This window comes from Marmota marmota, unplaced genomic scaffold (genome assembly GCF_001458135.2).
Source record: "Marmota marmota marmota unplaced genomic scaffold, marMar, whole genome shotgun sequence".
Classification (NCBI taxonomy): domain Eukaryota; kingdom Metazoa; phylum Chordata; class Mammalia; order Rodentia; family Sciuridae; genus Marmota; species Marmota marmota.
This window is the reverse complement of record NW_026000000.1, coordinates 11,852,183-11,867,376: the sequence shown is the minus strand read 5'-3', so window position 1 is coordinate 11,867,376 and position 15,194 is coordinate 11,852,183. Positions and strand designations below refer to the sequence as shown.

Below are 15,194 nucleotides of genomic sequence, written 5' to 3'. Positions count from 1 at the left end.
ATGCTTGCCCTTTTCCATGGCGGGGGCGGGGGGGGGGGCTCCTTGATGGCCTTGCCTTCATCCTTTCCTGTTCCTTCACACATTTCTCTCCTTTTCTTCTGTCCCACCCTCAACCTCAATGTAGGAGGATCCAAAGTGGGAATTCCCTCGGAAGAACTTGGTTCTTGGAAAAACCCTGGGAGAAGGCGAATTTGGAAAAGTAGTCAAGGCAACGGCATTCCGTCTGAAGGGCAGAGCAGGGTACACCACTGTGGCTGTGAAGATGCTGAAAGGTACTCATCTAGGCACCTGCATAGGCACATACTGGAGTCACCAGGGTGTGTGGGGCCCTTCCCATTGCCGTTAAGGAGCAGCCACAATCTGGGCATCTCCCACAGACATATGCTAGCTGGGTACATGGCCAGTGGTCCTAGGGAAGCAGAGTAAGGATTTCTTCTTAGAAGGTGCTAAGGATGCTATTTCTGCACTGTTGTCCATGCAGAGCCTGGGGTTTAAAAAACTAACTCATTTTATCCTATCATCCCAGATATAGAGCACCTATAAAAATTTAAATATAGTATATAATATATAATTATATAAAAATAATATAATTATGTTATAATGGTTATAGTATCAAGTAATATCATATGTGTACGCTCTAGATTATGATTTACAACCTATTTTAATGCACCTATATGTCAGTTTCATTGAAATATTTGCAGAATTGAAAACTTAGGACTCAATGGGTCAAAAAGCTCCTTGTTTTTCAGCTGACAGTTGCCCCCACCCAAATCCAGCACATTCATTTCTCTCAGCTAAGTGTCTGCTAGAGTCATGGTAAAGAGATCCCTTATAAGGATTGGCCCAAAATCCCAGCAACCCCTATAGACTTATGACCAGTCATTCCTTGAGTTTGGTTCTTGATGGGCATGCCCACCTTCCTGCACAATACAGGCAGGACTCTGGGCAGAGGCTGTGGCTGCACTGGGTGGACTACATAGCATAAGGTGTTTCTAAATAGTTCCCTAGACCCTCACACTAGGTTCAAACCCAGATCCTGTGAAAGAGCACAGTTAGATCCTTGTAGTCTTAGTGCAGCCCAGCACAGTCCTAACCCACCCAAATCTAGTCCAAGGAGAGGAGTTCTAAAGTCCTATCTTTCAGCTCTTCCTCCTCTCCAGACAAGTGTGGGACAGAGAAAGTGGTGTGACATATTTTAGCCATAGCTTCTGACTCTACCAGTTCCTCCACTCCTAGGTACCTGATGGTAGCCTGAGCATAGCTCTGGTCACCCCTGGAATGTATGTGCTTAGCAGGCCTTTCTGTAAAATCTGGTCATCTGCACAGTGTGCCAAGTACAGTTAAGCTGACACAGGGGAGTGTGGCAAGCATTCAGAAGGCCCAGGCCAGATGTCCTGATATGCAGCGAAAAGCTAACCTGCCTTACTCAGGTGTGTCCACATTGGTTTTCTGTGGCAACTAGCCCAGTGTGAGCTCCAAAAACACATGTGTGTTCAGGCACATTGGAAATCCCAATATTCCTGTAGGGCTCCAGGCCCATGTCTCAGACAGGAGAGGAAGCCTAGCCTCACCTTTCTGGTGTTTAGGAACATTGAGAGTCCTCTTTCCAGAAGGATTAAGGAAGAGGGTTTTCTGCAGGCCACTGTCTTCTAAGGACTATAACTATAGGGACATGATGCCACTTACACAGCCCAGCCCTGACAAACTTTCTGCAGAAAGGTCTAGCTTACATGGGAGCTTTCTCCCTGGGTTCTTATTGCCTGGGGCACATGAAGTCCCTATTGGCTGTGGGGAGCCTTGAGCATCTGGGTGCTACTCTGTGAGGGAGATGATAATTTGTTCCCCACTGGCCACACAAGGAGCTTCCAGGAGGACCCATGTGCAACATGCTGTTTGTGCTACATTTCAGAGAATGCCTCCCCAAGTGAGCTGCGGGACCTGCTGTCTGAATTCAACCTCCTAAAGCAGGTCAACCACCCACATGTCATCAAGCTCTATGGGGCCTGCAGCCAGGATGGTAAGGCTCAATAGGCAACTGCTGGGCATAGGACAGGAACTCCAGGTGGTTCCATTCTCCCTCTTCTCCCCTTTTCTGTCCTCTCCTTCCCTGTCCCATTTGCCCTTTGGAATCTTGGGCTTCTGGCTCCATCTCTAGCCTGGAGCTTGGGTCTGGCTATGTCCACTGACTTAGCAGGCACTTTCTGTCAAAAGGGCTCCCACCTGTAGCACTTCCTGGGCCTGCTGGGGCTGCTCAGAGATCTCCGATATGACATCCCAGTTGTCAGCACCTGTTCCAAGCTGAGCACCCAGGGCAGGGAGCTCTAGAATGGACAGTTCATCCTGTAAACCTACAGGATACTAGGTGTGCCATGACCTCCTGGTAAACTCTAATAGTAGCCCTGCATAGCAGGAACGTTAGCACTGTCTCAGAGAAGGACACAGTATACCACCCCATCTGCTGGTTTTCCAAGCCAACTGTGCTGCCCTGGGGTTCTAGCAGAGGTCATGTGAAGAGGACAGGGAACAACAGGTAAAAGGCAGCAGGCACCCAGCTCAGTATCATCACAGCTCAGGGCTGGGCCTAGGACAGGACTGCAGCCCTGGGAGCCACCGAGGGCAGGTGGGAATAGGGAGATGACCTGGGAGTAGAGCCACGTACAGCCAAGGCAGAGCTATCAGACTTGCACAAGACTGCCTCAACCAGTGCTCCCTAGCTAGTGTTGTACAGGACCAAAGATTTAGAAAGGCATAAAGTCTTAGTATCAGGGAGGGGTTTCTCCTAGGGCAGGGATGAGCACAGTGGACATCTGTCTCAGGAAGCTTGAAGAAGCTCTCACAGTATTTTGAGGGGAGGGTGGTGGTGCCTACACTGGCATCCTGAAGCCAATGGAAAGTGAGTCAAGAGTGAATTGGGTCTTCCAGGTCCTCACAACCCACAGAGCCTCAACTGCTCACTGCCTAGAACAGTACTATGCCTGAACCCACTTGCTGATAGTGGCCTACAGCCTTTCCCTATGCCTGCACTCCCAGAAGCCCAGAGCTGGCATAGCTTTACATGCCCACAGGTGCCTCTCTCTGCCCCCAGGGCCACTCCTTCTCATTGTGGAATATGCCAAGTATGGCTCCCTGCGGGGTTTCCTCCGAGACAGCCGCAAAGTGGGGCCCGGCTACATGGGCAGTGGAGGCAGCCGCAATTCCAGCTCTTTGGACCACCCGGATGAGCGGGCTCTGACCATGGGTGACCTCATCTCCTTCGCCTGGCAGATCTCAAGGGGCATGCAATATCTGGCTGAGATGAAGGTGTGTGCCATCTACACTGTTGCTCTAGCCCACCAGGATCTCTACAGATCCTGGCCTGGGGGTTCCTGATGTTTTTTTCCTCACAGCTTGTCCATCGGGACTTGGCAGCCAGAAATATCCTGGTTGCTGAGGGCCGGAAGATGAAGATTTCAGATTTTGGGCTGTCTCGAGATGTTTATGAAGAGGATTCTTATGTGAAGAGAAGCAAGGTAATTGTTTGTCCTATCTAGCAACCTTGGATTAGGGGTAGGGTTAGCTGCGGAGGGAGACATGTGGTACTGCTGGGTGTCACAGAGTGGGGTGTGCCCATAGAACATCTAGAAAAGATGAAACAGACTTTTAGATTACTGAACTTTTTCTAGACTTCAATCCCAAATCTTCCCTCAGAGACCCCATTCAGGCTCTTACTGTGTCTGATCCTTCTCTTCCTGAGGTCCCTTCATGACTTTTGTAGCCATTAATCGTCACTTTCTAAAGTTAACTAATTAATTCTGTAAAAATAACAATCCCCCTCTCCAAAGTTATCCCTCTTGATTCTACAGAATAAAAGGCTACCATCTACCATCTGTATAACTTTATCTCTTTGCTTAAAGAAAGGTGAAATGAAATAAACAGAAGCTTGGCAATCATTGTATGCAGAAAGGAATGGAATGCTTCACAAGGAGAGTCTCCCATAGAGGCCTGGGACCTTTGGGCTGGGTGAGCTTGGAAGTACAGGGAGTTCCTGAAAGATGGAGTCCAGTTTAGGGTTCTTGGGAACTTCCTCCAAGCCTACAAAAAAATGTGGGACATCTGATTTCCCAGCATTGTCCTGTTCCTTTGGCAGTTACCTCGACCCTCTTAGTTTTGTTTCTTACTCCGAAATCTTTCCAGTGATGGCCCAGGTGAGGCAAGTTCAAGGGTCCCATTGACTAGGCATTTAGAGAGAACCCCACTCAAAGAAGAAGAAAAAAAGCACACAAAATGCAACTTTTTACGGTTCAGTTTTACTCTACAGGGTCAGAAGCAGTTTGTGTTGCCACTTATTGTGAGGACCATGTTTGTCTTCTGAGGTTTCCATTGTGACAGCATATCTCAGAACTGCTAAAGGGAAGTGGAAGGGGCTGCTCCCTGCACCAGGGATAGTGTGACAGCCTTCCTGTTGACACATGGATACTTCTGGAGGCCTTGTGTCCTCTATGGAGTGGATTGGACAAGGCATCACCCACAAGAGTCATTGCAGCCATCTGAGAGCACAGGCTGCCAGGACTCTGCAGTCAGCATTGTTGAGAACACGGTCATGCTTCATTAAGTACATAAGTCCTAAAGAATATGTTCAAGAAAAAGAAATTATAGCAAATGTTGGGTTAAAATCCAAGGCATGCATTTTTAAAATTAATTTGTTCTCAAGACTTACAGATGGTACATACCTATAGTTCCAGCTACTCAGAAGGATCACTTAAGCCCACAGGTTCAAGACCAGCCTGGACAATATAGCAAGAGCCCATCTCAAAAAAAAAAAAAAAGAAAAAGAAGAAAGAAAAAAGAAAAAAGAAAAGAAAAGAAAAAAAGAAAGAAAGAAAGAAAGAAAAAGACTTACCCATTGAAAAACTATTCCTCAAGTTGCATTGTAAAAGATTGGTTTCCTGTCATGGGAGATGTGAGAGAGACTTGTTCAGAGATGCCAAAAGGGCCCTGGGAAGAGGGAAAATTCAGCCTCAAGAGACATGAACAGATTTCTTCCCTTAAATCTTCTTCAGAAGAGCCTTTAGAGTTGGTTGCTACCAGAAGTCCCCAAGATAGAGCTGGGATATAGCTCAGTGGTAAAGCACTTGCCTAATATCTGCAAGGCCCTGGGTTCTATTCCCAGCAGGGAGAAAGAAAAGGGGGGGGGAGAAGAAGTCCCTAAGACAGGGTTAGTTTTTCGAGCACATGTGCCTTGAGAACATCAGGACATATCTTGCTGGAGAATTCTTGGCCCTCTGTTTGCCCCATCCAGGACTTCCCAAAGCCCTCACATTGTTGCTTCCTTGGGTTTTTTTCTTAGCAGAGATGTGGTGCATGACCACATCACCCTGTGTGGCTGTGGGCAGCTGCCTAATTCCTGCCCCCATCTCGCAAAGCTCAGGAAATTCAGGCTGGACCTCCAGCTCCTTTGAGGCTGTGCTGTGCATTGTTAATCCTATACTTAGGTCTTGGTACTCAGGACTCCCTCCAGAGCTGTAACTCAAGGGACATGACTGACCTCTTCTTCCACCCTTGGTTTCTAAAGCTTCAGAGTAACATTATTGCCTTTCTTCCACCTCCTCTTTAGGGCCGGATTCCTGTCAAATGGATGGCAATTGAGTCCCTTTTTGATCATATCTACACCACCCAAAGTGATGTGTAAGTGTGGATATTGCCATTCTGGGGTGGGGGTTACAGAGGCCACAACGCCCATCTGTTCAACTTGGCCAGGGAACAGGCTGGCTGCAATACCAGCCATCTACAATGACCCCTGAGCTGAGGGATTTTAACATATTCATTCAACAATTGGTCAGGCCCAGGTACCAGTTATGAAAACCAGTGGAATGGGAGCAGTTGGTCAAAAACCTTTCTCCCTCCATTCACCTTTTCCACACCTCCCTCCTCATCTCTGGCCAAATGTGGCCAAACAGTTCCCCTCCTGTGGATCTGTGGCAAGGTCAATTCAGGCAGAATACCCTGAGCTGTTCCCCCACCCATAAGAGGGACTTGGGGGGAGCTTCCACTTGGAGATCTCTTTACATGAGTTTTTGGGCTGGTGTATCTCAAACTGCTCAAAGGTAGGAGCTAAAATTTGTTCTTTCAGGTTGGATGAAACATGATTGATTCTAAAAACATAACATGCTTGCTTCTAAAGTGTTCTGCAATCCATAAATATGCAGATCTTGAATAACATGGCTGTGAAAATGCCATTCTTAAGCAGTTTTAAACAATAGATTCCTGATTATGTAAGTTGAATTGAAAAATTCAAAGACAAATACAATGGGAAGATTAAAGTTACTTGGACCAAACTACCCTAGTCACTCCTGCTGGCATCACAGGCTTGGCCATCCAGCATCTTTGGTGGTGTAGGTGTATATACTTTTTATAAGTGGGCTCATGTGATGTATGCTATTTTGTGATATTTTTATTCCCACTTCATAGTAAGTTTTCACTAACAGTTTAATATTTTTCTATAACATTTTTCTCCTCTAAGACTTTATGAAAATTTCCTGACACACAGAAATGGTGAAAGGAATGTCGCCCTTGTAGCTCTTCCATGGCAATGGCTTGTGTGAGGACGTCAGCATCCCTGGGGTTGGGTGCCAAGCAGGCAGTCCTTTCCCACTTCCATGCTGCATCCATCTGTGCAGCTAGACCCAGGCCGAAATCTGTGCACATTGGGCCATTCTGGCACTGGGGTTGATGGGGTCAGCAGCTGCTGGGGGAATGTATGTCTGGGTTCTAACAAGGATGCCCAGATGAAGACACTCACTGGTCACTTGCTCACCACAGGTGGTCCTTCGGGGTCCTACTGTGGGAGATCGTGACCCTGGGGGGAAACCCCTACCCTGGGATTCCTCCTGAGCGGCTCTTCAACCTTCTGAAGACAGGCCACCGGATGGAGAGGCCAGACAACTGCAGTGAAGAGATGTGAGCAGGGTTTACAGCTGTCCTCTGACACGAGCACACTGGGCTTTGGATGGGAGGAGACACCATCACCCATTTCCTCTCCACTCCTGAACAGCCCTGGGCCATCAACCCTAGGAAATCTGGGTAGTGGGAGTGACAGGACGAGGTTAGAGAGGCAGCCTTGGTTGTGGGGCAGATACGGGAACCCCTGGCCCCACTGGGAGCTAATGGGCTTTTGGGAACTTTTAAGAATGAATAGGAGCAGGGACCACTATAGTGTGAGCTTAAAGCATCCTGCAGGTTGCTTGAGGAGGAGCATGTGTTGGAGAGTCCCAGGTGGAGGCAGAGTCAGGCAGGGGCTGCCCTAGGGCACTAGAATCATGATTCTTTGTACCAGTTCCAAGAATCCTGGTGGAAAACAGATGAGAGAGGGCCATCCAGTGGCAAAGATGAGTTGGTCCACTCCTGTCACAGTCTGCCCAACTTGGGGCAAGGTGAACCATGCCAGGGCAAGGAGGTACTCCCTCCCTGAATGCCCTGGCTTTCAGTCAGCCTCCCAAGTACATACCCGTATCATAGCTTCAGAGCCCTGTGGCTATGTGCAGGTTTCTGGGAAAGCAGGAAAGGTGCAAGACAAAGATGTGATTGATTGCCAAAAGTTTTGTTCCTTTCCACACCTAAATCCCTTAGTTGGTTTATTCTTCATAAGAGTTTTAAGGATTAGCACTTCCTACTCAGCTACCATAGTAGATGCAACATCTGGTTCACTATCTGTCAGTGCCTTTGTAATGAAAGATATGCTAGACCACAGTGCCTGGTGCCCTAAGCCCCTGAGTTCTCAGTGAGGCTCAAAGACATTAACAATGCATAAACATTGGTGAGGTCTGGGTACAGAGCCCCCCAGAGGTATCATGCTGGATGTGGTGGCCCTGCTGGGTGGTCCTGGTGAGACCTGGCCTTGCTGGGTCATCACTACCTGTCTACTCTTCCCTTCAGGTACCGTCTGATGCTGCAGTGCTGGAAGCAAGAACCGGACAAGAGGCCAGTGTTTGCTGACATCAGCAAAGACTTGGAGAAGATGATGGTCAAGAGCAGAGTGAGTCTCAGAGCTGTTTCCCTCAGGCAGAGGTGGAGGGGATTCCAGCTTCACCCCTAGAGCACTGGATTTAGGCTCTCTGAGTTCCCAGGGTAAGACCACACTAGTGCTGGCCAGAGGGAGAGAGTCATGCTGTGTATCAAAGGTAGACAGCAGATTGAGCCTGCTTCTCAAGCCAGGCCCCTTGAGCATCTTTTCATCTTGAAAAATACATGATTCTTAGCTTGTCACTTAGGAAGAGCTCCCCAGAGACAGGCATACAAGGAGAATATTCCAAACCAAAGGAGATCCTTTGCTGTAATGAAATAAGAGAAAGTTGAATTGAAGCAGGCATCCTATATGCCTACACCCTGAGGTGTCTGGCTCTGGGGGTGGGCAGTAACTTGGGAATGGTGGGGACTGTGACACACAGGACCACTCCAGCCAGCCTTTCTAAAGGACCCCTTGCTGTCACCATGTGTGGTCTACAGAAATAGGCTTTCAATCTTTTGAATTTTAAAAGGTTTATGTTAAAGGTGGGTATAGTGGTGCACATCTGTACTCCTAGCTCCTTGGGAGCCTGAGTCAAGAGTATCACAAGTTTGAGGTCAAACTGGACAACTTAGCAAAATCTTGTCTTAAGATAAAAAGGGCTCAGGACATATAAGACCCTGGCTTCAATCCCAGCACTGCACCAAAAGAGAAAAAAAGGAAAAGGTTTATGTTACATCTGCCAGTTTTTATTGTTAACAACTCATTTAAATTTCCCAAAGCCCAGTGTGGGCCAAAGGAAACTTGCCTGGGGGTCCAGCATCAGCCTGCACGTCTTCAGTTTATAATTCTGTAAGTAAATGAGAAAGTCACCAAAATTTTGGGTCGATATTTATTGAGTGACTATTATGTACTATATTCTATCTTATCTGCAAGTAAGCAAGACTAGGCCAGCCTACTCTTACACTGCTTACATAGAAGTTTCATCTTCACACTGGTAGATTTACTGAAAGTCATTTTCAAATTTAGTAGGGTGCACAACCTAGGCCTGCCCTAACAAAACTTAACATTGTTATTACTTGGGCAAATCTCTGATTTCTGTGAGTACAGGATTGTCCTAAACAGAGGTAGTTGCTGATACCAAAAGAGCTGGCCTTCCTAGAACAGTGCTAAGAAACATATAGGAAAATGCTGGAACCCTCTGCACTTGTTTAAGTAGGACAGTATAAGTAACTGGGGCACATTGTGCTTGGGAGCTGAAGCCTGTAGTAGCATCCCATGTAAAACCAATATCAGTGACATATGTCAGATTTCTAAGCCTTGATATGATATTCTAGATGGCAGAGGCCCTTGGAGGGAAGCTGAAAAGCATCCATCAGATTGGAAGCTGCTTCTTGGTATGTGTTGCTTCAGCCTGAGTAATGTGGCCACAGTGAGCTGTCCCAGGGCCTCTCCCAGTTTATAACTAAACTGGTTCCCCAACCCTCCACTCAGAGGTAGGCTGGACATGGCTGGATGTGGCAGACCAGGCTGTATGGCACCTGCTGCCCTGTAGGCCCTGGAGGTACAGTGCTGAGAGAACACATTTGTTTCTAGGAAATGACTTTCCATGGGGAGAGAGGCAGAATAGATAACACCCAGGTCCAGGAAAGATAGGAGCCTAGGGCTCAGTGCCTGCCTCCTGGGTGAGGGGCTTAGGTCTTAAAGAAAGGTCGAGCGCAGAGGGAGTTGCAGACAATGCCTCTGCCCTGGCATCCAGAGTACTGGGGTGTTTCCAGAAGTGGCCCAGGGTGGGGGTGACAGGCCATTTTTCTCTTCCAGGACTACTTGGACCTTGCTGCATCCACCCCATCCGATTCATTGCTTTATGATGATGGCCTCTCAGAAGAGGAGACACCCCTGGTGGACTGTAATAATGCTCCCCTCTCTCGCACCCTCCCTTCCACATGGATTGAAAACAAACTCTATGGTAGAATTTCACATGCATTTACTAGATTCTAGCAACGTTGTTCCCTTCTGCACTATCTTTACTCTCTGTAATGCTTTTTAAGAGTGTTTCCGATCTGAATGAAACCAAAGTCCACTCTGAACCTTTTTCTTTGTAAATGTCTGACTTTGCATCCAGTTTATATTCAGGCATTTTTGCAACTATGTCTTTCTAAAAGGATGTGAAAATAAGTGTCATTACCATACTGCCCAGCAACTTAATATGATAGAGAAGAAACACTTCAGGGCAGAATTCTCAGGGGACATTGAGAAAATGATGAATAAGTGACTTCCAGGGTGGGAAGCAAGACACAGTACGTCTGATTTAGTTACTTGGATAAATTTACCTGATCTGGGGGAAGATTTAAATTAGAAGTGAGCAGATGGCATCCCCGGCCTGCACAGCCAAGGGACCCCCAGGTTCCTCCTGGGCTGGTGAGTGCCTCCATGAGGCTTCCCAAGTCCCCACTCCCAGCCATGTGTCCACCATCAAGGGCAGTGAACAGCTGGAGCCAAGCAGGCCCTGGGCAGGCATACCAGACTGCTGTTTTCACATCCTTCGCATTCCCCCTTCCCCATCACAACCGTTGTCACTTACAAAGCCAGTGCTAAACACTGGAGCCACTGCTTTTGAAAGAATGTAGTCTGTGGTGCTGTGGCCTTGCGATGGACAGTAAATATGGTTCTTGCCAAAACTCCTTCTATTGTCTTGGATTAAATACTTGAAATTTTTTTCTGCTTTCTAACTTCATCATTGACCATTTTGAAATCTTGGAGTTTCAAGCATTTCTCAAGCTGAGATTGTTCCTCCTGCATGCTACCGAACTCATGGAGTCCTCACTGGCTTTGGGTCTGGCACTACATACATGCCATGTGTGCTGACAATACTGTGGGGTGGCCTGCGTGCACCCTCCATGGGGAAACTCTTCTCCTCCATTATAGGCTGGGATGACAGATGAATAGGCCCCTTTGCTTTACAGAATGTTTTTATGGAACGTTCCCACTGCAGTAAGCCATTTAATGTAGCAATGTGCTGATGCTTTATGCTGCTTCAGGAAAAAAGTTAAGCAGTTCAACAAATATGCATCAGATTTGAGAGTCTGAATCTCATAAAAGTCAAAATTGATAGTGTCTATTAAATTACATTTACCAAGAGAGCACGTGATATTTCCCCTAAGTAGAACAGTGTTTTGGAAACCTGGAACTCAAAACTGTTACTGTAATTGGCACAGAAAACACGAGTTTGGTTTGAACATCAAAGGGAGTTTTGCCAAGGCCTTACTGTCTGCACATGAAGTTTGGGTTCTTCAGTGCAGAACAAATTATCTGTTTTCATTTTTAGGCATGTCAGACCCGAACTGGCCTGGAGAGAGTCCTGTACCACTCACGAGAGCCGATGGCACTAACACTGGGTTTCCAAGATATGCAAATGATAGTGTATATGCTAACTGGATGGTTTCACCCTCAGCGGCAAAATTAATGGACACGTTTGATAGTTAACATTTCTTTGTGAAAGGTAACGGAATCAGGAGGGGAAGAAATATGCTGACAATGGAAAGCCCACCGGCCCCTTTTTGTGTACATCACACTGGCCAAGCTAAGGTCAGTTTCTAGGTGGCAGACTCATTTTCAGTAGTATATTGTAACTGATTTCCAAAGTGGTTTTACTTCCAATAGTTGGGGATTTCCCCTCCTAACAGACATGCCCCACTGGAAGAATGTTCTGAGTCTTAGTGGTTAAATATTCCTTTCTCTTTGGCACCAGGCAGTGCCTCTGTTGATCTGTGTCCATCATTAACCACCATGTACTCTGTGTTCATATGTGTGGGTCTGCCACTTGCTACCTTGTATAAGAAATTGTACCCGAACTGTTTGATTTTTCTGGTTGCCCAAACAATGCAACAAGGTTTAAACATGAAGCACACACACCAAAAAAGGCAGTCTGAAAAAACTGGCCAAAATGACCTTTGTTCAAAATGAGAGGCAGGTGGAGCCTGGGTGGTGGCATCAAAGCTCCACCAGGGATGTAGGGGAAAGCGGAACCTCAGGACAGGCCTCGGCTCAACATTCGAAATCCTGAGAATGGTTTTTAAAAATCATGTAGCCTTTTTTTAGGAAGATATTTAGTTTTTATCATGATTAAAATGATTCTTAGATTTAGCACAATGGAGAAATTTGATGCCGTCTTTGCTGTGTACATGGCGGCTTGAGGAAAAGGGCTCACCAGACATATTTGTCCCCACTGGGCTTACTACACTGTCCTCACTGGGCAACCACTATTCATGGACCAGAACGGGATGAAGAAAGAGAGCATGGAGTGAGTGGAGTGTCCTCAGTCCCAGGATTGCTGACAGCAGAGGTCTTTTGCTGTGAATACCGCCATCCTGCAGTACACCCCACTGTCAAAAATCAGCACTTCATCTTCTGCATTAGGAGTAGGTGGAGCTTGTGCACATTTTATTTGGTATCTTATCCACCCACTCCTAAAGGTACAGTGTGTTAAAAGTAGCATTGACAGGAAACCAAGGACTGCTACACCTCTGTTACAATTCTGATGTGAAGACAATGTTTTGGCTCTTATAGAGTTCATGTGAAAAGGCACATGGATGGGCTTTTCCTGTGTTTGTCATTTAATGCTGCTATAACAAGACATTTTGGTTTCTTCAGTTCTGACCATGACTCATACATAAGCTTCTTGTCATTCTCCACCACTAGTTTGTGGTCACAGACACTCAGGCACTCCTCTAGATTTGTGGGGGTGGCTCTTGGGAAGTCCCAGCAGCTCTTTTGGCTGTCCCAGCACTGTCACTTCACAGGAAAGGGTCGCATTACCAAAACACTGCCTGGTCTTCAGACTTAAAGCACTGTGATAGGACTTTTAAATAGTCTCGGTAAAATACTGTATTTTGTAGGCATTTCACAAACACAGTAAAATTATGGCACTTTGTGGCCAAGAAGGCTTGGATGAGTATGTGATAGAGCCTTATGGTATTTGTGAGTACACATGTGTACTCACACATCTAGAGAGAGTTGGAAAATGCTTATTTGGACATGTAACATGGCTTTAATTTGGGCCATTTTTCAGATAGACTGTGAGAACTTCCTTTACAAATATCTGTAGTAGTGGCAAACTTTTGGTTTTCTGATGTGCTTAGTGATAGTTTTAATAAATGCAGAAATAAGTATAAACTCTCAAATTATTAAAAATAAAAATGCCTACATAGTAAGTGTGAATTGTTACAGCAGGTTTGTTCTCATGGGATAAGAACTGTGAGTCCAAACAGATGATGGGGAATTAACATTTGACTAATAACCAGTTGTCTGTCTATTCCTGAATTATAAAAGTACCCCTACTTGTTAGTCCTATCAGATGGGATTTTCATATACATATATACAGAAGTTACTAAGTATTAAGTATTACCAAGTATTAAGTAGCAATCTGTCAGCTATTAAAATTTGTAAAATCCATTTATGAAAAGTTATTAAACCATACCATGTTAACTTGCTTTTGTAATCAAGGTGACTAAGGAAATAATTTCAGTTGTGTAAATAAAATTATGTATCATAAGATGTGTAAAGTTCTTTTCTCTTTTTAACTTCATAGTTGGAAACATCAGATCTTTGATTCTGAAGTTTCCATACAAGTATTAAAATGTCACAAGAGAATGCATTATGGTAGCTACTGGGGACTGGATAGTGATCAAGGACCATGGGCCCTTGGTGACTTTACTGGCTCATCTTGCACAATATGCATTAAAACCTGGCACATGGATAATAACTGCCAAAGCTCAGCTAATTCCACCGTTCAAGGAATTCCTTCCTTCAGGCTACTTTCCCTAAGATAAAGAAGAAGAAAAGCTGAGTTTAGGAATTCCAATTCTCTAGCAATTCCTTGCAGCTCATTTCTTGAAACTGGAGTTGAGTTGTATCAAAGAGAAAATATTATTGAGTATTAAGTAGCAATCTATCAGCTATTAAAATTTATAAAATTTACATAGTCATGCATGAAGATCCATTAGAAAAGAAAAATTGCTGTCCTGAACCACTATGGTACTTAACACACTTACTGCTTCTGTTTATGTCTTCTTGTATTGGAATTCCTTGAGATATTCCTCCAGTCTGATCAGTTAACAAACATGACTTGTTAGCAACAGAAATCTGATTCTGTGATCACATTGTTCATTGAACTCCAAGTGCCTACATCATTTCCACTGCACACGTGTGTGTACACACAGGCCTGTGCAGGTATCACCCAGCTTCTGCCCCAGCCCTGCAAGGCCACAGCTCCAGGCCCTCTGTGTCTATATCTGCTCATAGCTTCCTCTTTCAATCTGGACCATGAAGGCTAGAAAGAAAATGAATGTTATGCTGCACAGGTGGCTCTGGGCAATATTTGTCCTCCACTTCCAATGGACCTTTACTCATAACTATGCATTTTACATCTCTAGAGTCAGTTATTCACTTCAGCCTTTGTCTAGGATTATTAAGAAACCCAGGCTGAGAAAAGCTAATGATAACATCCCCTTTTTCAAGAGCATAGACCCTCCATGACGAATGTATGTTTTTTTGTTGTTTTCCCTAAAATATTTTTTTTCACTAGCCTCCATGAAAGATTTCTTCTTGCCAGCTTATTTGGGTGGAAATCTAGTTGATTTTTTTTCTGAAAGCAGGTCTTGAATAAATACTACATGTATAAAAGAAAATTCAAAAGGGAAAGCATAATTTCCACCTGTACAAAGAACGCATTCTCCCATCCCCGGTTCCTCTCCTTCCTTCAAGCATATTCACACATAGCATATTTAGCTGTCCTTGCAACTGGAGGGTTGTTCCAGGAAGTCCTAGGAAATCTGTTCTTCCATGTCTGTGAACAAGGCATAGTAAGAGTGAGGCTGAGGGCACATACAGCTGTGCCCCTCACATTTCCAGTGTAAAACTTGATTTTTGTTCTTATGTACAGTCAGAAAGCCACTTCCCTCTTCTTCACAGCAATGGCATTGACTAGAACTTTGTAGAGTCTCCCATCTCGTTAGGAGAAGAGAAATGGAGCTAGAACTCACATGAGGGACCATTTTAGCTAAGAACATAGAAAACACAGCATGTGTAGAGAATGGTTCAATTTGGGCACATTGCTGTGTCCACAGAGAGGTACAGTGTGTGGCCATCTAAAGTTACAAGGGTGAGCTTCACTTCCAGAGTTAAGGAGGCAAACTCAGTGAACACCACCCAC

The 15,194-nt window shown here is 45.4% G+C and overlaps 1 protein-coding gene and 1 long non-coding RNA gene across 4 annotated transcripts in view; one reads left to right on the top strand and one right to left on the bottom strand.

The window, feature by feature from the left end:
* Ret (ret proto-oncogene) overlaps nt 1–13,535 on the top strand; it is a 53,104-nt gene extending 39,569 nt beyond the window's left edge. For all 3 annotated transcript variants that reach the window (XM_048807553.1, XM_048807554.1, XM_015498961.2), the window contains 9 exons: nt 125–272; nt 1,910–2,017; nt 3,086–3,300; nt 3,387–3,509; nt 5,594–5,664; nt 6,799–6,936; nt 7,912–8,011; nt 9,803–9,950; nt 11,310–13,535. In XM_048807553.1, the coding sequence (XP_048663510.1) occupies nt 125–272; nt 1,910–2,017; nt 3,086–3,300; nt 3,387–3,509; nt 5,594–5,664; nt 6,799–6,936; nt 7,912–8,011; nt 9,803–9,950; nt 11,310–11,467 (1,209 nt within the window). In that variant the 3' untranslated portion in view covers nt 11,468–13,535. The remainder of the gene's footprint in view (nt 1–124; nt 273–1,909; nt 2,018–3,085; nt 3,301–3,386; nt 3,510–5,593; nt 5,665–6,798; nt 6,937–7,911; nt 8,012–9,802; nt 9,951–11,309) is intronic.
* Nucleotides 4,460–15,194, bottom strand: part of LOC125618042 — a 17,116-nt gene continuing 6,381 nt past the window's right edge. The window contains exons 2-3 of the long non-coding RNA XR_007349244.1: nt 4,880–4,974; nt 4,460–4,602 (exon numbers count right to left, since the gene is read on the bottom strand). This is a non-coding gene — a long non-coding RNA (uncharacterized LOC125618042). The remainder of the gene's footprint in view (nt 4,603–4,879; nt 4,975–15,194) is intronic.